The 24,308-nt window shown below is 36.7% G+C and overlaps 2 protein-coding genes across 3 annotated transcripts in view; one reads left to right on the top strand and one right to left on the bottom strand.

Moving 5' to 3' along the window:
• The window catches only part of LOC137977654 (centromere protein Q-like), an 8,636-nt gene extending 2,318 nt beyond the window's left edge, over positions 1-6,318 (top strand). The window contains exons 3-10 of one of the 2 annotated variants that reach the window (XM_068824946.1): positions 9-207; positions 1,549-1,623; positions 1,824-1,896; positions 2,670-2,746; positions 4,100-4,175; positions 4,564-4,680; positions 4,984-5,085; positions 5,761-6,318. In XM_068824946.1, the coding sequence (XP_068681047.1) occupies positions 9-207; positions 1,549-1,623; positions 1,824-1,896; positions 2,670-2,746; positions 4,100-4,175; positions 4,564-4,680; positions 4,984-5,085; positions 5,761-5,898 (857 nt within the window). In that variant the 3' untranslated portion in view covers positions 5,899-6,318. The remainder of the gene's footprint in view (positions 1-8; positions 208-1,548; positions 1,624-1,823; positions 1,897-2,669; positions 2,747-4,099; positions 4,176-4,563; positions 4,681-4,983; positions 5,086-5,760) is intronic. The other variant, XM_068824948.1, reaches the window with a different exon arrangement.
• On the bottom strand, positions 4,878-24,308 carry LOC137977653 (tectonic-like complex member MKS1). Its single transcript, XM_068824945.1, has 23 exons — positions 24,212-24,308; positions 23,980-24,110; positions 23,076-23,137; positions 22,906-22,988; positions 22,545-22,617; positions 21,916-22,019; positions 20,961-21,098; positions 19,737-19,782; positions 19,157-19,244; positions 18,818-18,863; positions 18,468-18,504; positions 17,002-17,061; positions 16,366-16,408; positions 15,189-15,251; positions 14,335-14,405; positions 12,422-12,491; positions 11,556-11,663; positions 10,606-10,739; positions 9,477-9,559; positions 9,234-9,293; positions 8,383-8,420; positions 6,239-6,450; positions 4,878-6,165 (listed from the first exon to the last, which is right to left on the bottom strand). Exons 1-22 carry the CDS (start codon positions 24,283-24,285, stop codon positions 6,386-6,388), a joined length of 1,677 nt encoding a protein of 558 aa, XP_068681046.1. The 5' UTR covers positions 24,286-24,308; the 3' UTR covers positions 4,878-6,165; positions 6,239-6,385.

Below are 24,308 nucleotides of genomic sequence, written 5' to 3'. Positions count from 1 at the left end.
TGTAATAGCTGGTTCTGAAATTAAAGACAAATTAAGTACTGCTTCCAAGAAAGAGGGTCACGAAAGGAAAAAAAGAGGGAAGGAAGACAATGAAGCACCCAAGAATATTAAAGACATGACTATTTCAAAGACGACGTATGCTAAATGGAGGCCACTCAACCCTGAAACAAATATTTATGCTAAACAGGTTCTGGAGAGCACAATTCTGTAAGTGATGAATTACCGGTAATCAGAGGAAGAGATCTGTATAGGTTTTAAATTTTAAGCTGTGGTAATAATAATAATAATAATAATAATAATAATAATAATAATAATAATAAATTTAATAATAATAGTAATGATAATTATTCTATGACAAAGAAGTTTGAAAAATGGTTGGATGATACAAGTTGATGTAAATATATATAAGAACTTCATTAAATAATAAAAACCATGACAAAGACTGTCCATTAATTAAATGGGTTATGGTAGAGGGGAACTAAATCCCCATCACCAAAAAAAAAATTGCAAACACAAAAACAAAAAAAAGAATTCTAAAATCTAAAATCCAGATTAAATATACATGTAGAAGTATTCTCTTGAATTATTTTCTAAATAAAATCATCTTTAAGGCATTTTTGAGAGCTGTTAACAGATTCAAGATCTGCAAATGTTGCTAATAAATAATTGCACTTATCTATATATCGATTCCAAAATGAATTTTTAAAGATGTCTGTTTGACAATAAGGCTTAAAAAGTTTATAATTATGACTATTTCCTGTTCTTCTGCTGTTACTGAAGGACATAATTATAATCATCGATATTTGAAACAAAGTTTCCTTTAATAAATTTAAACAGTTGAACTTGACCAAGAAATTCTCTTCGCTGGCAAAGTGATTGCAGCTTGATGGACTTGTTTCTTTCTTCATATGAGATATCTTTTGCTGCACCCAACAAAGTCCACAGAGATTATAATAACTCTGATACCTTTCAGGTATTCGGAGTAATGATAATATTATGTATAATGATGGTGGTAATAATAATCCTGGCCCCAGTTGTTCAAAGGGTGGATAGTGCTATGCATTGGATAAATCACTATTCATTGGATAACTCAATTGGTTTTGCTAGTGTTTATCTGCTGGATAGCGATTTATCCGGTGGATAGCGTTACACACCTTTTGAACAACCGAGGCCTGGTAGATAGCTTGGCACTTAACCCACCAGGCCTTGGTTATTCAAAAGGTGGATAACGCTATCCAACGGGTAAATCATTATACAGGGGATAAACACCATTAAAAACCAATTGAGTCATCCAGTGGACAGTGCTATCCACCCTTCAAATAAGGGGGACCAGGTGTGTATTTGTACCCTCATCTATCATCATCATCATGATTATTGTCACATTGCTTTTTCTGAATTTCACTACTAAGAATGTAATGATAGTTATGCCTTCTGCAAATATGATGCAGTCTTATTCCTAGTTTAGCCTGATAGATTCTAAGGCCATGTTAATCAATAACAATTTGGTTTGCATGAAGCAATATAACGATGACGTTATTCATCTTGCAGAGGTGTCCTCAACAGTGTTGGCAGGGAGTCCAAAAAGAAAGAGGTCCAAGTTCAATTGAAGAAGTTATCTGAAAGGTAATGATTGGGATGATTCACTGTGTGTTTCTAATTGTCAGCCAGTTCTAGGTTTAAACATGATTGGCAGCAGTAAAAACCAAAACCTGTGGTTGAAAGATGAACTTCGCTAAAGGTGCAGTCAGCACAGTGAGGGTATCAAAGTTAGGTCTACACAAACCCTACATAACTGTATTTGAAATGTTGAAATTTATTTCAAGGATTGTTACAAGGCTTGACAGTCTCAAAGGACCCCCACACAAAGAGGACTATGGCACAATGGAGTCTGAAACTGTATGTCACATGTCATTCATTTCATATTTGAAGATTGCATGCACATAATGCATATTATACATCAGACTCACTATGAAAAATCTGATTGGTCGAGAGCATTCAATCAATTCACAGTAGCTTGTGAACTTGACATGATAAATGTAATATCTGCTGCAGATATTACATTTATCATGTCAAGTTCAACGTCTGCCTGGTTACTAAGCCCCTTGGAGTGTTCTCCTCAGAAACAAAATGGCTGAACGCTTGGCTTCTGTTTCTGAGGATGAATTATGTGAAAAATGTATAATAAAACAATTATTGAATTCGGTTTTCGCATGATATCATGAATTATCAAAACCTCGTGTCTGTGTTATCTGCCTTAGCCTTCGGCTTCCACAGATAACACAGACCTTGGTTTTGATAATTCATGATATCATGCTCAACCTCATCCAATGATTGTTTAGTGGCTGAGTAAAAATGCTAATCAACAAAAGTGAGTCAAAACGTTAAGAGATAGAGAATTTAAATTTTGTAGGATGACTTACATGACTACCTAGTATGCCAGAAAATCGACACCCATGATGAAAACAACAAAATAAAGAAATCAGCTGTCAGTCTCTCTAAATATTTGTTTAGGCAAATAAACATCCCTTGTCCCCATCATTTGCAAGTAACTTTTATTTCCACTAGATTTTTTTCCAGGCTAGAACTTTGAGTTTCTCGTTATTGCTAAAAAATGTGTGTATACAGTCATTTATTAAATAGTACCGATACCCAAGGTCATTCTTTTGCAGGGTGGATTGGAGAATGCTGTTATCTCATGCAATCAACAAATTAAAGTTTTGGAAAAAGAATTGGATGAACAAACCAGGTACCGGTAAATAAAATTAAATTTATGCATAATGCCAAAATATGGAACTGTTTCATTCAGGGTTATCAATTATTACAGGTAAGTGTCAGAACTGTCCCACAACTCTACTCCCTTGCCATGACAACCTCGACATTTTTCCATGGCTTAGCCAATGGTTAGCACTAAGCTGGTCAGTTAACGTCTTGTCATAAGTTTGATAAACATGAAATTAATTTTCTGAAAATCGTTAAAAATATAAACGTAATTACTTAGAGCATTGATTTGTAAAGGATTTACCATCCAATTTTGTAAAATCCCTGAAAAAGTACATTTATAGTGTCACGGCAAAATCATGACTTGACCATCAGAACTTTGATTGGAGTTTTCTCGGCTTTATAATGTTGCCTAAGGATTGCCCTTTAACAGAGTTACAACTCAAAAAGTTTTTGTCCGAGTCAGTTCACATTTTCAGTACTATTTAACTACAGTTTGACGTACAAAACAGTGTCAGCATTTTTCAATTTTTTGACGTGTTTTGATTTTACACCACATTTTGTCTAAATTCCCAGTAAACACACTATTTCCAACTTCTATGGACGATGAAAAATGCAAAATGCAATATATCAAAAAATCGCCAATTCCATTAACTGAAAACTTATCCAAAAATTGATTGCTCAAGAAAATTTAAAATCCTTTGTAGCTTAAGCCTCTATAATAACACTACCCGTTTTTGCCTTGAGAACCCAACATAGAAAAAGTAGCGTTCACAAAAAATACTTGTTTGGATTACACGTAAAAACTACATTCAAGGAGCGTTAAAACAATGTTTATTTCATTCTCATAGGACATAAATACTGGTGAAATAGGAACGTTTTAAAAAACTGACACCTTCAACCTACATGTATGATAAGACCTTGAGAAAAAAGGTGTTGAGCCCCCCCCAATCTTCTCTTCACTTCCTGGATGGAATTGATTACAAAATCTTTTTTCGAGGTTCCAATGTATGGAAAGACATAACTTTCTTATATAATCTTTATTCCTTTGGTCTTGAAGTAGTGTCTTGATGTTTTGTAGTTTTGTCATGGTGTACTGTGGGAGTATTTGTCATTATGTGACGAGATTTGCTGGTTACCTGTTACGTTTCCATCATGATGTGTTGAGGTCTTCTTTGGATGTGCTGTTTTTATAATCACAAAAGGGTGTAAACACACTCAAAGGAAGACCTCAACACGTAACCATCAAACCTTGTCACATAATGACAAAACTTCAAGACCAAAAGAATAAAGAATACCTAAAGTTATGGCTTTCCATACCAATGCACTGTTTTTCTTGTTCCACTTATATAATTAAATTGGTGCAATAAATTCTACTCAGGTTGTTAGAGGAAGATGAGCAAATGCTAGACAGCCATAGTGAGCAGGCAATGGAAAAACAAACACAGAAGAAACAGGTAACTAAAAAAACTCATGTCCCTTATGTCACTAACTCAGCACCATAATAATGCTAGAAAGGAACCAGAGGATGAAACATAATTTAAAGGTTAGAGGGTGTCAGGATGGCATAAGCTAAGCCTACCACAATCTGCTACGACTTGCTGTATTTCCATAGTGACGTTTATGAGACCAAAGAAAGAAATAGCTGGTCTTAGCTCCCTTAAAGTAGAATTCCGTGGGAAGCATAAAGGGGCAAGAACAACTTGATATTTTCCAAGCAATGGAAAGGAAAGGAAAGGAACTTTAAGTAAGTGTCTAGTTGTTCTAGCACTGGAGCACTAATTGGGGACACTGTAAACTGAAGTTAACAATTAACGCACATCAAGTCAAATGTTGGTTTTACAGGAGCAGGGAAATCGAAAAACCCAGAGAAAACCTCTCGGTGGAGAGTCGAGAACCAACAAACTCAACCCGCATATGACACAGAGTCTGGGAATCGAACCCAGGCCACATTGGTGGGAGGCAAGTGCTCTCACTGGTCACTGCACCATCCCTGCACCCTGCATTGAAAACACTGTGATGGTCACTTGATCCATTTCAAGAATGAATGAAATTTTTCACAAGTTCGATGAACAGCATTGTGTTCACTTCACTTACGTACACGGTGATGAACTGTCACAAGTCATAGCAATATCGAAAACTGAGAGCCACAGAATGAGAGAAGCTGGGGCATAAAATTTTTAATGGTCTTTTTAAATTTATGCACAGAAATAGCTTATAATTTGAAGAAGTGCACTGCTTGCTTATCTTGTTTTATAATAACAGCTTCACCCTTTGCTGCAAAAAGAACCTGTGAACAATTTAAATCTACGCAGCTTGTCTGATGATGATGATGATGATGCACGGAAAAAGCCATTGGTCTCTCAGGTAAGTTATTACAAACAATTATTATCATTATTATTATTTTGTTTGAATACACTGTGAGAACCAGTTACTTGATACCTTGTCTTTACTTCTGTTCCAGTACCAGTAATATTTTAACTTAATGGTTGAAGTGTCATTTATTAAGTCAAAGCTGTTTCAGTTGTATCCAAAGTTTGACTCTTGTAAGTTAATACCTTGCTTTACAATTTATAACACACTCAAGAAAAAAAACTTTTATTCTGATTGGACAAGAGGAGTTCAATAAAGTAAATTATTTTCGTATATGTGGGTGAACGCAATTTTTAAGCCTGATATAAATCTTGAGAACTGATTTTACGGAGTACTTTTGAAACAAAGACAATTCTGCGATCTCCTGGTACAGTACACTTCAAAGGAATTAATATATACATGTTGTGTTTCAAGAGTTCTCAAACTGGCTAAGCATTGAGAATTAACTAAACATCCCTTGTTCCCATCATTTGCAAATAACTTTTATTTCCACTAGATTTTCTAATTTCCTACACTCGTACCACAAGTTACACAAAAAAACAAACCTCTCACAAACTGAGTCCAAGGACCAAGTTACAGCCCATTCCTTTTCCATTTGAATCAAATGAATTGGAAAAGAATCCTTGTGTTGAGAGGACCTTATTATTAATTTTTATCTTTGACCCCCAGATTCCTGTATCATTAGAGAACAATGGAAGGAGATTAGCAGCGTCATTGGCAAGAATGAATGATCAAGCTGAACAAGTTGGCTTCACCAACTGGTTAGAAGGTGTTTCAATGACAAGAAATGCATTGCTTAGTGGATGACATTTCAGGCCTGCCAGTGCAGATGACAATTTCTCCACTCTTCCCAAATAAAATTATGCTTAGATACTAGCCATGAGCCATGCATTGTTTCTCCTCTTTTGAGTGGTTGTTACAAGCCTCTATTTCATGTCTGAATAATTCATTTACAAATTGAAACTTGATATTTCAATATCACAAAATAAGGCCATATATATACACCTGTTCACTGTTTTTGTACAATAATATACAACCCTGTACATAAAGCCATAACTTAACTTATGTATGAAGCTTGGTTTGATTTTAAATACTTTCAAAATTTACACGTTATAGTTAAATAGTAGGAGGCAGGTGTGTAGAACACTTGAGTTGTCACAGCAATAAAAAGATTAAATTCTGTAAATAGTACCCTTTTTTCACAGAAATAAAACTTTTAAAAAAATTGCTGCTGTTTATGTGCTAGCTTAATGTAGTATTACACAAGTTTCTGTCCTCATTACTGGAAATTTTGTTATTTGACAGAAGGAAGTCCCTCTTTTGCATCCAACATCCTTCGTTTTGCTCTTTGAAAGGCATCTTGAAAAGAAACAAAGTTTTTGTAGTGTTCATAAGTGATGACAAAACTCAAACACATTTCACTGAGATTCGTAGGAGTTGCAGGAAAAAACAGTTCAAATATTTAGGCAGGTATCAGAAAAGAGCTAGCCAGTTCTTGTAAGCTGGCCATTTTCATGGTATTGTAACAGCTTCTATTGCTTTAAGGTGATTCCCTGGTTTTGCATTGCGCATTCCTACTGCGCACGATTTTTGCGTCATCAGCACGCGCACATGAGCGCGCGCGCGTACAAAACATAAGGGATTTCCCTCAAACTAAGCTCGATAGCGAGATAAAAGCTCCTTTTCTCTTAAACGAGCACGGTGACCCCCACTTTTTATTTTATAAATTCAATGAGAACAATATCCGCAATAACTGAGAAAAAATTTGGCAGAAATCTATAGCTACTTTTTTGACAAATGAAATAAATGCTACAGATAGAGACGTAACGGGCCCAGCAGAGCAAGTCCAAATTATGTTTCCTTTAAAGGATAAAAATATCAATTAATAATGCAGGGTATTTGAAGCCATTTTTTCTGGGACGTAGATGAATAAGCAATCAAAGAAAGTCGAACTCTGTGTGATATAGCACGCCGCATTGAAAAATAATCGATCTTGTTTGTTGTGCACTGAGATAACCAAAAGTCACCTAAATAACCATATTTGTCAGCATCGTGGCATGAAAACAAGCACGGTGACCCCCTCTTTTTATTACCTTTTTAACATCTCCTTGTACTGTAATGTCATCATACCAAGTTTCATCGGAAATCTATGACGGGTTCTTTTACCCGGGAATCACCTTAAGTTTGTTGTTGATTTTAGACCTCACAAGAACTACTGCATGACCACAAATAAAATGGAAAAAATTCTTAAATTAATTTGGTTCATTTATTGGGTGTTGATCATTATTGCAAATGGGGCACCATGTTACAGCTCCTGCAGTATATTGGATGATTGTGGCACCTACCAGTCTTGTGTTGCTCAGTGGTAGAGCATTAATAAGTATATGTAATGTAATGGCATGAGCCCAAAGGCAATTTGGAAAACTTTGAAAATACAAGTGAAACTAATCCTTAATTGCACAAGGGCACATTGCGATTACATGTTTATCACATATAGGGCAAAATTATTGAGGGATGCTCATTCAATGCTGCGACAAGTGACAATCGTCTTAACATGCTTTATTGTTCACGCATTCCTTGATGATATTAGGTACTGCAGGTATATGAACTGATAGCCTGTGTCTGGCAAGCCAATGAAAATGCTGGAAATCTGACATCTGTAGTTCAGTTTTTAATAATAGCTGAACATTATTACAACAGTTGAGCTCACATCTCGGCTATGCCTTTCGGGGCAAACCAAGAATTTCTTATCAAACGACTGTTTGATTTCTTGATTCTTGAATGTCTCCTTCGCTTGAGATTTGTCTGGCCTAATTTTATCATGGAAAGTATGGCAAGGCCCTGTAAAGCATATGGATGGGTTAATCGAAGTAACAACCCCAAATGTGCGAACAAATGTTCGACAACTGTTGATTCTCTTCTGAGTAAAAACATGAATTCTGGATAGGAACTTTTTATCGCATTTCGTACGGTAAATCTCTTGTGCTGCTCTATATCTGATCAAATGTTGAGCCGAAAGCCCTGCTTCACTGCGCTCTGAAATGAACACCACTGAAACGTGGGCTCAACTGTAATAATAGCTATTGTCCCACCATACTGCTAGGATCTAAAATGTTGACAAAGAAATATGTGAGCCCACTAAATTGACCTGCTCTTAAAAGACAGGGCTTCATAGAAGAGCATAGAAGAGCAGCTCAAGGATACTGTCAAGGTTATGTCATTGTACTCCTGGTTCTTCAATTTAAAGAAAATAAATTATATTTATTATTTTATTATTCCCTTGTCCCTTACCCAAGACTTGTGACAAGGAATCCAAAGCTTTCATTCCTCTGAAAATAAATAAAAAGCAGTCAGTCTTCTCAGAAACTCTGATCCTTCTTTACAACAGGCCACTGTCTGCACTAGCGTCAGCTCCCGCAAATCTAAGAATGAATGACAGTACAGGCCCTCCGTAATAACAGTGAATTTCGTTGAAGCCACGGGTAGATCATAGACATCACAGCCCAGTGGAGAGGGTTTTGGATTTGCATGCAGTTGCTTGGAAATCCTGCTCTAGCGTAGACTATAAAAGCTCTTTCCCAACAAACGGGTGTATTGCTTGGGGGTAGTTTTAATCTAGTATCTCATATTTTCATTACATTACATTGTTCTTATGTTAGCTGATGAATTATATTGTCCATGAATAAATAAAGATTATCTACCCATCAATCTAACCAGAGGGGAAAACATACAAGTCTCAAATGGTCAACCACAATGTGGGCACAACAAACTTGTTTGACATATCTATTTAGCGCTTGAAATCCCAAACTTTCGCAGTCACATCTTGAGAGCCAACTATTTAAGGAATATGATTGGACATTAAGGAGTGGCAACCCAGCTCCTGCCACCAACTGGATAATCATTACTAAACCATTAATCTTAATCAAGGTTGATATTAAGTAATATTAATGCTCTTTAATTTCTGAAATTAAGGTTTCTGAACATTGATACATACAATTGAATATTATTGTTTCTTAGCCAATGCAGGTCCTGACCATCAACCTTCAAGCTTTTAAATACCAAAGACTTTTTACCGGTATGTTTTTAAAACTTATCTTGTACAAATAATAAGAGACATTAGAACCATAAAAACCGTGGCTTACCCAAGTCGGTCTAATATTGTTCTTGTCCGACGTGGTTTCTTTGTGACCTCCACAAAAGACCTTAGATATTTGAAGTGAAGAGAATTTTATTACAATTCTTGTTAAAAGTTCATAAATCAAACCTATTTAGAACAAATAAAGATAGCCCCTTTTAGGGTAGCACGAGATTCCAGCCAAACTTTACACAAGAACCAAGATCAATAAAAGGATCAGAAATACCCATCTTAAATTGATGAAACTTACTGGCACTGCTGCATGATGTGAAATCTCACTGTGACACTGCCAGAGGCAGCAGTTCTGAAGAAGTATTTGCTCAAGACTTTTTCCTGGCACCAAAAAGTCAAAAGAATACTATAAGAATTAAACCAACACCCCTGGTTAAATCTGCACATCTAAAAACCCTTGCGTTCTTGGTCTATACTGCAAGTTTTACTGCCTGCATTTTTTGCTTCAATTTGTATGTAATTAAAACGAAGTAGGAAAAAACAATAATTTGGCTATTACAAGCTACATGCGTATGTACATGTAAGAGTATGGACAAAGAAAATGAGGTTTGCAGCAGTTATTATTGATGATTGACTCTCTCAGTAATAACCGGTAAGCCAAAATTTGCACACTGGTCAATTAATAGAATACAGGTGTATGACCTGATCAATTAGCCAAAGAAAGTGACCTTACCCTTGGCTGCTTCTGTTTTATAATTCTCTTGTTGTGGGACACATAAGCCCAGCAAGGCTCATTTTAGAGCAAAACGTGCCACAGAGCTCAAAGGCTACACTCCTCTGACTACTTCACACTTCCCACAAATTATTTATTCTGTCATTTCCATTTGACAATAATAGTTTTATTTGTCATTAGGTACTTAAAAAAATCACATGGTATAACATCACAAGGGCTGAACTGGACCAGAATGAAGCTCAAAGGAAAATAACTTGGACAGTATCTTTTAATCTATTGACCCCTAAACTGCCCCCAAATGACAAGTAAAATCATCTGCAATTAGAATAAAATCTGCTACAGTGTTAGTCTCACTCCTAGCAGCCAATGGGTTAAAAGGGGACATTATTATTATTATTATTATTATTATTATTATTATTATTATTATTATTATTATTGACAATTAGCACAGTCTATTGGGAGTTGTTTCAACTGGGGATTTTCCTTAAGCATCAAGCTACATGCGTAGCCTTAGATGTTTAGGACGTATTGCAGAATTCTTGAATTTCCAAGGAGGCAAGCTTTTTGTAGCGTTCCGAAATGAATTTTCTCGCTAACTTGAGTTAGCCAAGATTTGAATGTTTTAGAGATTGTCCCAATTATTATCCAAAAAAGAGTGAGACAATGATAAAATGATTGATGGTAGACTACTAACATCTGCCATGGCTGGTATCTGAGGATATGTTGGATCTTCAAGCTCTGGTGAGCCCCCAATAAAGAACCTCCTCATTTCAGGAATGGGACCATTTCCAACCGGTCTCCATGTGTCAACTTCAAACGTGTAACTGCCTGTACAAATGCAAGAAAGAGTCAACCATTTAATAACTGACAAGGAGTATACAGGAACTGTAAATAACAAAAACAGGAATATAATAAGTATTAGGACTTCATAGAGAGTGGGTTCCTTAGTAATGCATATTTGAACACCCACCCTGACCTCTGAGATATCTCCTCTTGGGTCCACTTTATGCACCAAACACAATCGAGTAACTATTGTTCTCTCAGTAGGTATTGTCAAGAAAGCAGGGGTGGTGCAGTGGTGAGAGCATTCACCTCCCACCAATGTGCTCCGAATCAAATTCCCAGACTCAGTGTCATATGTGGGTTGAGTTCGTTGGTTCTCTACTCTGCTTCATATGATAAGAGCTTTTTACCCGAGTACTCCAGTTTTCCCCTCTCCTCGAAAAGCAACATTGGATTTGATTTGAGTTAATTTGAATTTACAGTTTCCCCAATTAGCAACTCAGGGCTAGAAGAATTGATAGTTCAATAAAGTTCCTTTCCTTGATTGATTTTTAGAGTATGAACCTTTGGTTTAATGTTATCCCTGCCTTTGACACAAAGTTAAAGCCTCCTTTGATTTTCTAGTAAACTTTCAGAGAAGTGAGTGACACATTTTGTGAGTTTTAACTTACTTAAAATGCAGTACTTAATACACCATAAGCAATAAACTTGTCCAGTCACAGTACACAGGTGCGGGTAGAAACACTCTCTACCTTTGTTGGAATAGTGAGATACTGAGTTGGGGGGGGGGGGGGGGGGGGGGGGGGGGGTTCCTATGCTTGGAAATATAGCCCAGAGAATTTAACTCTCTGCAAGGCTCACCAGCTTTGCTTGGTATAGTGAGATATGAGTATCCTTCCGTTCGAAATCGCTCCCAGCTGTCCAGAGATAATACTTCAATGAACAGAGTGGGCCAATGAATAAAGTCATCTAAAACAATAAAAGACCATAAATTATCAATATTGTAACCACATACAAGTTTCAATTTCAGTCTTGCTCTTGACTGAAGTCTCAAAATTTTTCACAACCTGTTGACCTGAACGCTGAAATACAAATACCAAATGCAACATAATATTTCCTCAAACTCTGATATTTTGTGAAAAAGACATTTTGTGTGGTTGACGAAAATAAAAATACCGTAGATATTGTGGGATATTACTTAACCACGAAACAGGGAAATGAAACCCTGAAACACAGCATATGACCCCACAATACAATGAGATTAAATCATCATATTATTTCTTCCTAATAATTATTCATTGAGATTAAGATTAGGATTCAGATTAAGATTGAGATTAGGTACAATAACGTTTTAGGCCTAATTCCTGAAACGATATTTAATCTCAACTCCAACCTCTGTTGGTTAGTATTCAATGTATGCTGGGTCATGAATACATGGTATTTGGGTGTTTCGTAGTTTAGTAATGCACGATATTCTGGGAAATATCTCAACCATGTGATTGTAAACCAAAATAACATTAAGCCCCTATTTTTGCTCAACATGAACATATTAATGGATTTCCCTCCTACCCTTATTAGTGCAAGAGATAATTATTTTCATCTGCAGAAAAAACTGAGAGGAGAGCTCTCAAGTTTGCCATTGGTGAGGAGGAGAATCTGTGGCTTCCCTCCCATCTCCCTCTGCAATGTAATAAATACTTTTCAATGGTCAATAAATTAATGCATACCAGCAGAGTCTTCATCTTCTTGGTAGACCAATGAAAAATCAAAAGGATAACTGAAGTGTGCAATATAATCCTGAAATAATAATTTTAAAAACCCTCTCTTACTTGTATCATGAACATTCATGATAGTTAAAGCATCATCAGCCTTAATAACCCTTTCACCCCCAGGGGGACGGACTCCCATATGAAACAGACGGGGTTGCTCGTCGTCTCGCTTAGGGGTGTAAATTTTGGATTTTGGTCTCGCTTAGGGTGTTCCGGGCTAAGCGCCAATATTTTATGCCACCAAGGTCTCGTTTAGGGTTCCGCGAAGTAACACAGAATTACGCGAAGAGAAACAGAAGTCAAATTTCCTTTTAAATTTTCTTTTTAGATAAAAGCATTCGATGATTATGCCTTTTTATCATTAAAACTCATTTGCGTGTCGTATTTTTGTGTTTTTAAACGGTCTCTTTTAGGGGTCAAAATTTGCTTAAGCCATGCCTCGATTGGTCTCCTTTAGGGGTTAAATTCAAAATTTCTGACGAGCATCCCCGTCTGTTTCATATGGGAGTCCTCCCCCTGGGCTTTCACCCCTGCGAGCAAGACGATTTTTCTTGTCAACTGGGGATGTGCCAGGGAACCTGAGGAGTCAATGGCTACTACATCCCCTCCATTAACCCACTGATCCCTGGAAGTGAAGGGCATGTGAGGAGTGCATGGGTTAAATTGATATTATTAATTTAAGTAAAAGTAACGACAATTGCAAATATTGCTTGAAACACATTACCACTCGTCCACTCTTGGCATATTGAACTGTCAAGTTTAACAGTCCAATGCCTTGATGAGAATAATGAAGGTGACAACCATGACCAGAATTGTGGTGAAATAATTATCATAATGATAATTACCGGTACGAGTTGATGCCAATGATGATTGTTAGTACCATGAAGGAGGCTATGATTATTGTTGTTGCCATAGTCGCCTCGTCGTAAGTGTTATTTAACTCATTGACACCCGGGAGTGGGACGTAACAGTCAATGAGGCCAATCCAGGCCGGTTTGGGTTGCAATGGGTTAATTAAGGTGGCTTACTATAATAGTTTTCCAAAGAAAAAGATCAAGATTTTGAAACCTGTGAAATTGAAGCAACAGGATTAGTCTTCTGAAGTGTTAGTCAAAGCAATTTTTGTAAAATGTAAATTTACCCAACAAATAAATGCAAATCGTGGGAAAATGCTAAATAGGGATCAAGCCCATGGAGGAGGGACTGGAAACTAGACATTTCAGAGGCCTTTTTTTTTGAAAAACTAGCCAGAAAACCCCATCTTAAAGAAAACATCATCAAGGATCTAATAGTTAAATCTGTCAGACAGGAAAATGGCAAAAATGTTGATTTTCGTCTAGTTTGATAATAACTGAAAATGTCTGATAGATAGATGTATTTTTGATGTTGACAGTTTTGTCTTTATATTGTTTACTAATTCCCAAAATTTTAAGCCCGGTCATACGGCTAGGTTTTGAGAAAAAGGCCTTTGAAGTGACTAGTTTCCAGTCCCCCCTCCAGGAGCTCAGTCACTATATTTAGCATTTTCCCCTCATTTGCATTTATTTGTTAGGTAAAATTACATTTCACATCAATTGCAGTGACGAACACTTCAGAGGAGACATTGTATTGCTTAATTTCACAGATTTCAAAATCTTGATTTTTTTTGTTTTTTCAGAAAACTGCATAGTAAGCCACCTTAAGTGCCATTTGTTTCCCCTGGTTCACAAATGTAGCACTACAAGTAGGGACACAACTGAACTGAAATCAAATCAAATATTGCTATTTTTTCAAAAACCTACACTTGGAGCAGTGAGGAGAACCACTAAACCCAACCCACACTATTGAAGAGTCTGCTCTTTATTATTCTAGTCCTTGACTAATTACGATACCTCTCCTTCCAATTTGGTTACACAAGTCTGTGTGACTCCTGACAACACAGGGTCATCAGCAGGTCTCCACTCTGCAATGACATGTACAATGATTTGTTTAACATGTGTTATGGGACTTGTCTAAAAAAACACCCCCTTGGTTAAGGCATCTGAACAAGAACAATATCAATCACTTCAGGGGTCAATCCAGATGTCCCACATAAACATTTTACAGTGGCTGAAAACACATCATTTCTCTCTCTTTTTTTTTTTTTCTTTGTCATTTTTCCTCTTTCCAGAGGCAGCATTATGTAGAAAAATCTTAGGTTCAAGTAAAAGCTCTGAACACTAGATGCTCAAAGTAATCCCTGGTTCAGCTCATTTTTGGCACTAGTAAACCACTACATGGTTTGCCACACACTAGTTGGCATAGTTAACTCAGTCTGTTAACAACCTCAAATGCCCTCCCCTTTGGCCCAATGAACCCTGGGAGTGAGACTTCAGATTTTACTCTGTCTTATGCCAGACAAGTAAAATCGTCAATGGGGATGGAAGGATGGGGAAGGATGTCTGTTCTAAAACAATAAGTCCAATATTAGTGGCTGTTCTTTGCCACTTTTTTCTATCTGATAAAAAGCCCTTTTCTAACCATTTTGCAAAGACACTGGCAAGGAGATTAGAGAGTACATGCATGTTTCTGGCAGCACTGACTTGTTTACGGCATCACATTCTCTGTAGATAGTAGTATACAATGATGAAAACGAACAAGCTTTGTTTGACTGCCCTTGAAAATAATATCTGTAAGAGGAATGTCTCTAAGTTATTCCCTGCATCACACACTGACATTATCACATTTTACACACTTGAACACTTACTTGTGGGCAGATCCAAAAAAAAGTGCACATAAAGACCATCATATTCAAACCCCTTTGCAGATACTGTAGAAAGAAAATAATATGTGGATTCAGCCAAGCCTAAAAGTGGAGCTCCCGTGTTATTAATTTCATTAAAGGGAGCTACATTGTCCAAAATGTTAGATGGATTAACGATATCCTAGAGCAAACAAATATACCAGGGATACTTCTGCAACTCGATTTTCGGAAAGTGTTTGACACAATTGTATGGAATTTTATTCAGAAGACAATATCTTTCTTCAATTTTGGTGATGACATCAAACATTGGCTTTCCACGTTCTATACCAACTCTGCAACCGCAGTTTTAAACAAAGGCTTTTGTACCAACTATTTTCAATTATCAAGAGGGGTGCAACAGGGCTGTCTCCTGTCACCTTACTTATTCATTCTCACGGTTGAGCTTCTGGCTTGTAAACTTAGGCAAGATAAGGGATTACACGGTATAACACTCTTTCAAAATAGGCCAATTCGCTGATGACACCACTCTTTTTTGTGGGATAAGGGCTCTGTTAGGAGAGCTACTGAACTGTTGAATGAATTTTGCAATCTATCGGGCTTGCGGCCTTATCCATCCAAAACCAAAGCATTGTGGCTAAGACCCTGGAGGTATTCTAAAGAAACACCTTTTGGTTTCAAATGGCCAGAAAGTCCGATTAGAGCCTTGGTGATTTTCGTCTCATATGACATACAAAAAATGACAATTATCATTTCAAGGAAAAACTGCAAAAAAATTGAAACTGTTCATGATATCTGGCAGTCTTGAAATCTTACACTGTTCGGAAGATGTCTCATGACAAAAAGCTTAGCTATTTCGCAGCTTGTACACCCGATTTCGATTCTTGACATTCCAAAAGATTATATAAAGGCTGTGGACTCTGAAATATTTAAATTCATTTGGAAAAAAAGGGAAAAATGAAAAATAGGGATTATTACTGGCTTCTGATAAAAAAACCTGAGGTACAAACACACATTGAAAAGGATTGAAAAATGGCAGAGAGATTTACAAAGAGCCAACTTCATTTAAGACACAAAAATAAAATAAACATTATGATAGTGATAAATACCAAATAAAATTTCCCCGAAAATGTGTATCTTTATAAATTATTCAAGTTTATGGCAATAATTCTCACAAACCTACCTATTTCCCCAAATATATTCATTCTTAATATGCCAGGCTCTGGCTGAAAATTAGATTGCAGAGCAGAAGATAAAGTTGTGGAACATAACAAGGGAAAGGCCCTTACATTTTGGCAGATGAGGTATCCAGCTCAGTTGTTTGCAGGAAATAGGAACTGTACACCGGTAATCATATCTCCCAGATAGCAAATTGCACACTATGAGCATAACAATGCTGCCCATTAAATTGGCCAATCAAACTGAGAATAGCTTACCTACAATATTTGAGAGAGATTGATACTGGACAGTACATAATATACCTTTAGCAAACATTGCCTTTTTCTAGAATTTAAAAAGTTGTTGCTTGATTCAAAGATCTTGTAAGGTAAACAATAAAACAGCTCTCAGTACTTTACTAGCCTTGTTTTAGCAGGCAGTATACTATACATGTAAGTTACAGCTACTTGTTTTTCCATTTTATGGCCCTTGTGCATAAGTATGATGGAAAAAGAGGCAGAAAAAGAGGCAGAAAATAAACTATATCAGTTAGTAAGAGGAATCTGTGGCTCCAGGATTGGTCTTGATTTCACAAAATATCCAAATGGAAAAGTCACTTTATGCCAGTAATGCCTACCACCCTAAATAATATTGCACTCACCTCAGGGTCAAAACCAGAACCAACTTGTGAAGCAAGATACAAAGCATGCCTGTTGTACAGCTGTTGGAATGAATTTAAAAATAAATTGATCAAATGTAAAATAATGCACATGTAATATTTTTTTGTTTTGTTTACTCACGGAACACCTTAAGAGTGCTCAGGAGCTTGTTTAACATGTGTCCACACAATTTCCAGATCAAATTGGAATTTGACAGTGATGGTTTTTCTGGAGAGGGAAAAACCAGAGGACCTGGAGAAAAACCTCTCGTTTCAAGGAGGAAACCAACGTCAAACTCAACCCACATACACTGCATGGCGCTGGGACTGGGAATCAAACCTTGGCCACATTGGTGGGAGGTGAGTGGTCTCACCACTGTCTCACCCCTCCCCTGCTCTCCTCATTTTCGAGATATGTTCAGAAATGCAGGCAGTTACAAATCTAGAGGCACGCAGATTTCGAGTGTCAAGAAGTGTCCCCTTGCTATTTTCCACAACTTCAACATCACTTTTGTCTCAGAATACAAACAATTCACATCACAAAGTCTCCCCAAATGCTGCTCCTTAAGTACCTCTGGCATTTCCCTGCACCTAAAAATAACACTACCCCGGCAACCTCTCCCCTAACCTTAGAAATAGGTAGCAAAGGCTAAGACTTGAAGGGACACTTTATGTTGGATGTCAAAACTGGGAGTGCATCTAACTATGCACATTTCTAGACTGTGTCATCTTCAAATGCTAATGGCCAAACTGCGTATCGGCTTTCCATCTTCCGCTGCCAAGCCGAGAGATGACCCAAAACCATGGATGCCAAAATTCATGACATAACCTAACAATCAGAATCTTTGGCTCCCACAGTACATTTGTACATTCGCACTTGAAGCTGGTGGAAAGTGATGGTATCTCTACAAATCTTTCACTGAAGAGCTGCCGAAAAGATACAATCAATCAATCAATCAGTCAGGTCGAGCTAGCTCGGCTCTCATTGATAAGTTCTTTCCATCTATCTCTGTCGTCCATTAAGTTTGCGAGATCTTCATAGGTGCACGCTGTATCACAGTGTATCCTAATCCTATCACATTCCAGAGGCAGAGTTGATTTTCCCGGCTATGTTTGAAAATTTGATTGATGGAAGCCAAAATGCAATTTGGCGTTTAGTGCGGGAAGGTGAGATTCCAAAGAATTATGAAAATCGCAGTAAGTCATTTTGGGACAAAAATCAAACAGATAATTACTTTTGCCTGCAGAGTAGCCTTAACATTTATTTCAACATACAGTGTAATTATGCGAGCAAATCAATGGTTGTTCTGTTGTGTTTTGTTAGCGAGTGCAAAAGGCTGCGACTCACTTGTGGCCAAAATACAATGTCCAGAGCAACCATTAATTAACATGTACTTGTACATGTTTGAATAATGCTGCAATTAAATATCCTGCCATCCTACACAGGCTATACCTCCAGATACACCCACCTCATTGAAACTTTTAAATTCCTGTTCTCGCTGATCACTGAGAATGATAGTGCATGGAATCATAAAAAGACAAAGAGCACACTATTAAATTAATAAGACTGCAATCTGTCGTCACAGACACCAGATTTTGTGATCCAAGGCATCAGGTTCTGACTCTGTTCTTTTTTCTGAGAGAAGACTTTGTTGAGTGCAGTTTCTTACTTCACAATGGTATGAACATTTCCAAGGAAAATTTATTAATGGGGGGAGGGGAGAGGGGGGCACGCAATGGACCAGTACACAGTCTGCATGGAGGGTGACTAGCACAGCAAAATAAATTAGGCAAATCCCTGACTTTTTACGCTCCCTACCTTGTCATTTGTAGGGAACAGTGTTCAACTGTGTATTCATAAACCTCTGAAAATAGAAAATAGGAAAAACACACTCAGAACCATCAAGCTAAAGTGCTGACAGCATACACATGTAAGTACTTCCTTCCACTGATGGTGACAAAATAAAAATAACATTATTCTCTTTTAATGCTAATAAGCCTTTCTAGCCTCGTTATGACAAGCAAATTTCAAAGGAATATTTGTTTCAAAATGAGGGCAGTAGGTCTAATAAACATAAAAACAAAATCATGTAAGGGTGGTCGCCATTAATGATACGAAAGTGGTCTACAGTATCCAAAAACTTTAGTGTAACTGTACCTCTTAGCTCATTACAAGTCTCAAGACGGTAAGGTGGATTATCCCCATTGAAGTCAGGTTTGACAAATATTTGTCCATAAGCATCAATCTAATATAAATATTAAAGGTATATACTGTTGTTAAACTCTCTGATACCTATAGTGAAGACAAAAATTTGAAAAGTGCTCTAGAAATTCTTTATCATCAGCAGTTAGAAACCTGTTAATGAACAGGCACTTGTGTGTTCTTATGTTGTTGTCACATACATCAGAGGGTACAGGGATAAAAAAAAAATAAAACCTGGTCTGGCCTTCCACGACAAAGAGATTACACACTTGGGTAAGCAACTTTCTGATTCTCTGACCACTTGCCTACCAAAAATTATTAATAAACCCAAGCCAGTGGAAGAACTCCTCGAGGGAAAATGACAGTCAAGTTTGCTTGCTTACTAACTAGGCAAGTTGGGATTTTAACTTTTTTCCAGGCCTACAGGTATTTAATTATCATGACTTCAAATAAATCTAATGACAAAGAGTGGCAAAACAAAACAAAAATTAAAAAATAAAAAGATAATCAATGACTTGATGGCTCTTAATGATACCTTGACAGAGAATAGAACATACTCATCCTCCTGGTCGATTGTTGTCCTGGCAAAAAAATGAATAGTTTTGGAATGACTTTTCCTTTTTAAAAAATTAATATTAGTATCTTTGATAAAATAACCATAACATAATTAATTCTCATAATAAGTAATTTATTGCTTTGCATAGATTGTACTAGTTAGTAAAAATGTTAACATCTATTGGTAACCTGAACAACCTGGTATTTCCCTTAGCCTTGAAAACACAACAAAACTCATTACCATCGATCACTTGCTAATACATTTGGAAATTCCAAATATATTAGCAAGGTCTCAAACATTTTAATCTTAACGAACAGCCAGCATACCATGGTTATTATTATTATAATTATAGCTACCAATAATTGGGTGACGTTGTAAATATATCCTAAATAATCAAGATCAAGGGATGAGGCTGATACCATTTACATGTATGAATCATAATACATTAGTCCTTTTACCCCAGAACTGGCCTCCATTAAGTGTAAAATCTTTAAGTGTCACTCTTAGAAGGGAAATGTTTCACGTTTTATACTCTGCATTTTCTGTGTAGATGAACTCAAATGCATTTTGCAACAATATTCAATTTGTATATCAGGCAGCAACCGGTTGGCTAAGAGAGAGGGAGATGAATTAGGGATCCCCACAGACAAAACAATGGCATTTGAACCTGAAGCATCCACATGCAAAGCAGGAACCCAAACCATCGGACCATACTAAATGTTATTGTCTTCTCCAATACTGAATCCAGGAACCCATTTCTAAAAAGTCATGAAACTCCTCAGGCCTTTTCCGAGTGTTGGGAATGGAAAGAGATTAAGTCATCAACCTTCACAATCATTTGCTTTTTGCTATCTTGAAAGTTACATGTCTAAAGGCCAGCTAATCAAAACAAGTGGAAGGCAGTTTCATAAACAATGGCTTTTTGGGCCTGAAACGTTTTTGACATTTTCGAGAAAATGGGCACCTGTTGCTAAACAACATAAACCTAAATCAGACAAATCTTTTTGTTCATTGACTCCTTCATTAATGTTCATAATTTTTATTACAGCTATCATCCAGACTCTATATTACGTGGAGTTTTTGTGCCTCTTGACTGGTCTGGATAATAGACATTTTTTATCAGAAAATGTAAATGAGCTGAGATTACAAAGCACTTATGAATCTGATTAAGAACACAGACATGCGACTTGAGTAAATATTTACTTTGCATCAGGACCAAGATCTGCCATCACATGCATCGTCTTGTAAGGAATGTTTACAACATGTGCAGCTGTCTTGCTTGTTTTTGTTTCATAAGTGACGACAGGATTGACATGAGGAGCAAAGCCTCCAGGAAGTTTTCTATGAAACAAACAAATAAAATAAGGCTTGTTTATTGACTGATAGGTTTAGCAGCACCAGGCGGTAGGAATTTAGATCTTATTTCACTTTTGAAAAGTTCATGATGAAAATCAAAAGAAATGTTCATTAATGGTATTCTTGAAGTAAAATTGTTCTCTGGTTAAAAAGGTTAAAAACATAAGCTTTCAGCTATCAGTCTACAGCCTTTGATGAAAAAAAAAAGTTAGCATGCAGATGGAAATATGTACGAAAGGGAGTGCAAAAAAATTTAGAAATAGAATACAAACAAAGTGTGAAAAAAGCTAGGAGATAAAATTGTAAATGAGGTCTAATTATAGTAAAATAGAGTATTTTTAGGAAACGGTTTTGAGTTATTATCCGCGTCAACGGTTTTAGCTGTGTTTATCTCCTAGCTTTTGCATAACATCACAGCTAAATTATGCTACAAGTACACTATCTGCAGATTGAAAGAAAATTCACAGCAAGAAACAAAATAATTTTGCCATTTATTTATTTACTTTAACTGCTAACCCTTTTGTTTGGAAAGAGGGAAGGTGAAAACAAGTTGCAAATTTGCAACTTCTCCAGATATTTTAGTCACAAAGGGAGAAAATTCAGTCATAAATGCAACTGTATTGGTAGCAGTTTCAAGCCTTGATCAAGAAACCAGCCAGTAATTTTGAAAATAACCCTTTATAGTTTGGATTGATTTTAGGCAGAAGAACAATACATGTATAATTATTTCACAATATCCCTGTTATTTTAAGCATACCCTCATTAATAAATAAACTTGCTTACACTTTGTTATATTACCAACCTTCTTTCTGTCTTGCTGCCAATGTTTCTTCTCCTGACACTTGACATGTTTTGTGCCAGGTATGTTGGAACTTCTAAAGGGGAAGTTGTAAGAGACCTTGATTCCTGTCATTAATAACAATAATCACCATTTCAACTTAAGTGCTTTCCTCGGTGTAAACTGACACATAATTTTACTGTTTACCGGCTACTGAAAACAATCGTTTCACCTGTATCGCGAGGTCATGGGTTCAAACCCTGTTGAAGTCCAGAACTTTTCAGGCTTCTCTAGGCAATTACTAAAATTGCGTTCATCAGTAACTGTGCATGTGGATCATAGCTTTGAACAATTGATTTCATATCCTCAGTTCAATATAATTTTGATTTATTTCTTATATCATTTCATTTGTTGATTCATTCATCACAGGAACATTTGAATCCTCAAATGACCAGCTCTCAACATCAGTGGCTTCATAGCTCGGTTGGGTAGTCTGAGTGTTGCACCGGCATTGCGAGGTCATGGGTTCACACCTCGTTGAAGTCCTGAATTTTTCAGGCTTCTCTATGCAATTGCTAAAATTGCATTTATAAATAACTGCGAGGATCATAGCTTCACTTGAACACGTAAGTTGTAAGAATATTTTTACCTACCTCATCTACATTGACATAACTGTCAGAGTCAACATAGGAAAAAAGTCTTTTGTTTGGTCTTCCATCTTTTTTCCTGAGAAAAGACAACAACATTTATTCTTTTTTGCAAAGAAAACAAAAACAAATGCAAAATACATCTGAATAGTAAGCAAACCAATAATTATAATAGAGGAGTGCCATTTTAAGTAGTTTTAAATGACAAAAGGACTTGCCTCCAGGGACCGCCTCCAGGATACCGGATATCTTTCTATATCATTCCCTGGAGTCTCAAATCAATTTTTAATGATAATATTATTGTTTTCTATTGAATTCAAATAGTTACATCACAGTTGGGCTTTGAATTTTACATAAAAGAAGACACCTTAGTTTCATTATTTCAGCATGGTACTTCTGCTCCAGTGGTCCAAGGCAATTATTTAAGTCCTCATACAATTCCATCTCCATCTTATTTGGGAAGAAGAAAACAAAAATTATCAGTAATCAGAAAAGCATCAGCAGAGTAAAATATTAGACTTTATTGCAAAATTTTACCTTTGAGAACATTTTTTGCTGCCAATAAAAGACAAACTCCTCAGTTTCCGAATCCTGATTTCCTACATTTAAACAAAATTCAATTATATGTCATTGTTAAATGACTTGAGTGGTCATGTGAAAGATTTTTATGTTTTTCAATTTTGAGAGAGGCACCAGGCACTTGGAACCAGTGTGTGCCAAATGCAGACTACAATCTCCAGTCTACAGACTTTTGACTGCAGACCACTTCGACCTTAGTGGGCTCCTTGAGGGGCTGGCTGGAATAGGGAATTCTTTATAATAGTGAACTATGCGTGCTTATTTTACATTTGAAAGCGGCAGGAACACGTTGTTTGATAACCACATAACAGCAAAATAATATTATTAGTAAACTGGAAAGTCCATTTGCTTGACATGGAAATAACATGAGCGATAAAATAGTGTGTCAACCCACCAGAAGAATTTAGCATTGAGATGCCCTCATTTCAAAGGGAAAAGACTTTCCATCTATCACAATATTCCTCTGAAAACCACCTCACTCAAGTCATCCGATCATGAACCTCTGGCATGATGAACACCAAAGGGTTTGTTCCATCAACCTTTGCAGTCAGTGCTCAACTTCCTCCGTTGACACAACAACATGAAGACACAATGCCACTTTTCCTAGCCTGGCTACTACACTAATTTTGTTACAAGCCAAGGAAACAAAGAGAGGAATCATTTTGCCTGTCTAAATGTGGTTATGAAGAATTTGTTTTTGAAAATTTAAGAATGAGGCAAAAGCCAACAAGTGCAGAACTTTTCGATACCATCACCGAAAATCTCCTTTTCCGGGATGTGGGTGCTAAGATCTACAGTCTACGGTCTGTATTTGAAAAACATTGATAGCTCTCAGCCATTTAAGCCAAGCTTATCTTATCACCTCGTCCCAAGTTCGCCATTTCCAATGCGTCTCCAGCAACTTCAACACCCTCTTGCTCATTGACGTTTTGCTGTGAGCCAATTTTAAACTCAGGAAGATAACTCGCCGTTGTCACTCGCCAAAGTTTTACCCTGAAGTAAGAAAATAGGAAGGATCTACATATCGAAATCTCCATATATAGGATCCGAAAATGTGGAAGAAGCCTAATGTCAAACTTAAAAGGCTTGCTTACTTTACCGCGAAGTTTTTTGGTGGATCAAGCGATCGATAATAACCAACTCCAACATCTTCCAGAAAATCCGCCATTTTGATTGTTAACACCAGTACCC

The sequence above is a fragment of the Montipora foliosa genome, chromosome 11, assembly GCF_036669935.1.
Source record: "Montipora foliosa isolate CH-2021 chromosome 11, ASM3666993v2, whole genome shotgun sequence".
In the NCBI taxonomy this organism is placed as follows: Eukaryota; Metazoa; Cnidaria; class Anthozoa; order Scleractinia; family Acroporidae; genus Montipora; species Montipora foliosa.
Note: the sequence above shows the minus strand (reverse complement) of the source record. Positions and strands in the feature narration are given on the sequence as shown.

Bases quoted from the DNA above. Each gene is read 5' to 3' on its own strand.
- LOC137977653 (XM_068824945.1), bottom strand. From the start codon at position 24,285: ATGGCGGATTTTCTGGAAGATGTTGGAGTTGGTTATTATCGATCGCTT. The intron at 18,505-18,817 runs GTAGGGAGCGTA...TATCATTCTCAG, and splicing joins TGTTCCCTACAAATGACAAG to TGATCAGCGAGAACAGGAAT. The intron at 9,294-9,476 runs GTAAGTTTCATC...CAAATATCTAAG, and splicing joins CACATCATGCAGCAGTGCCA to GTCTTTTGTGGAGGTCACAA.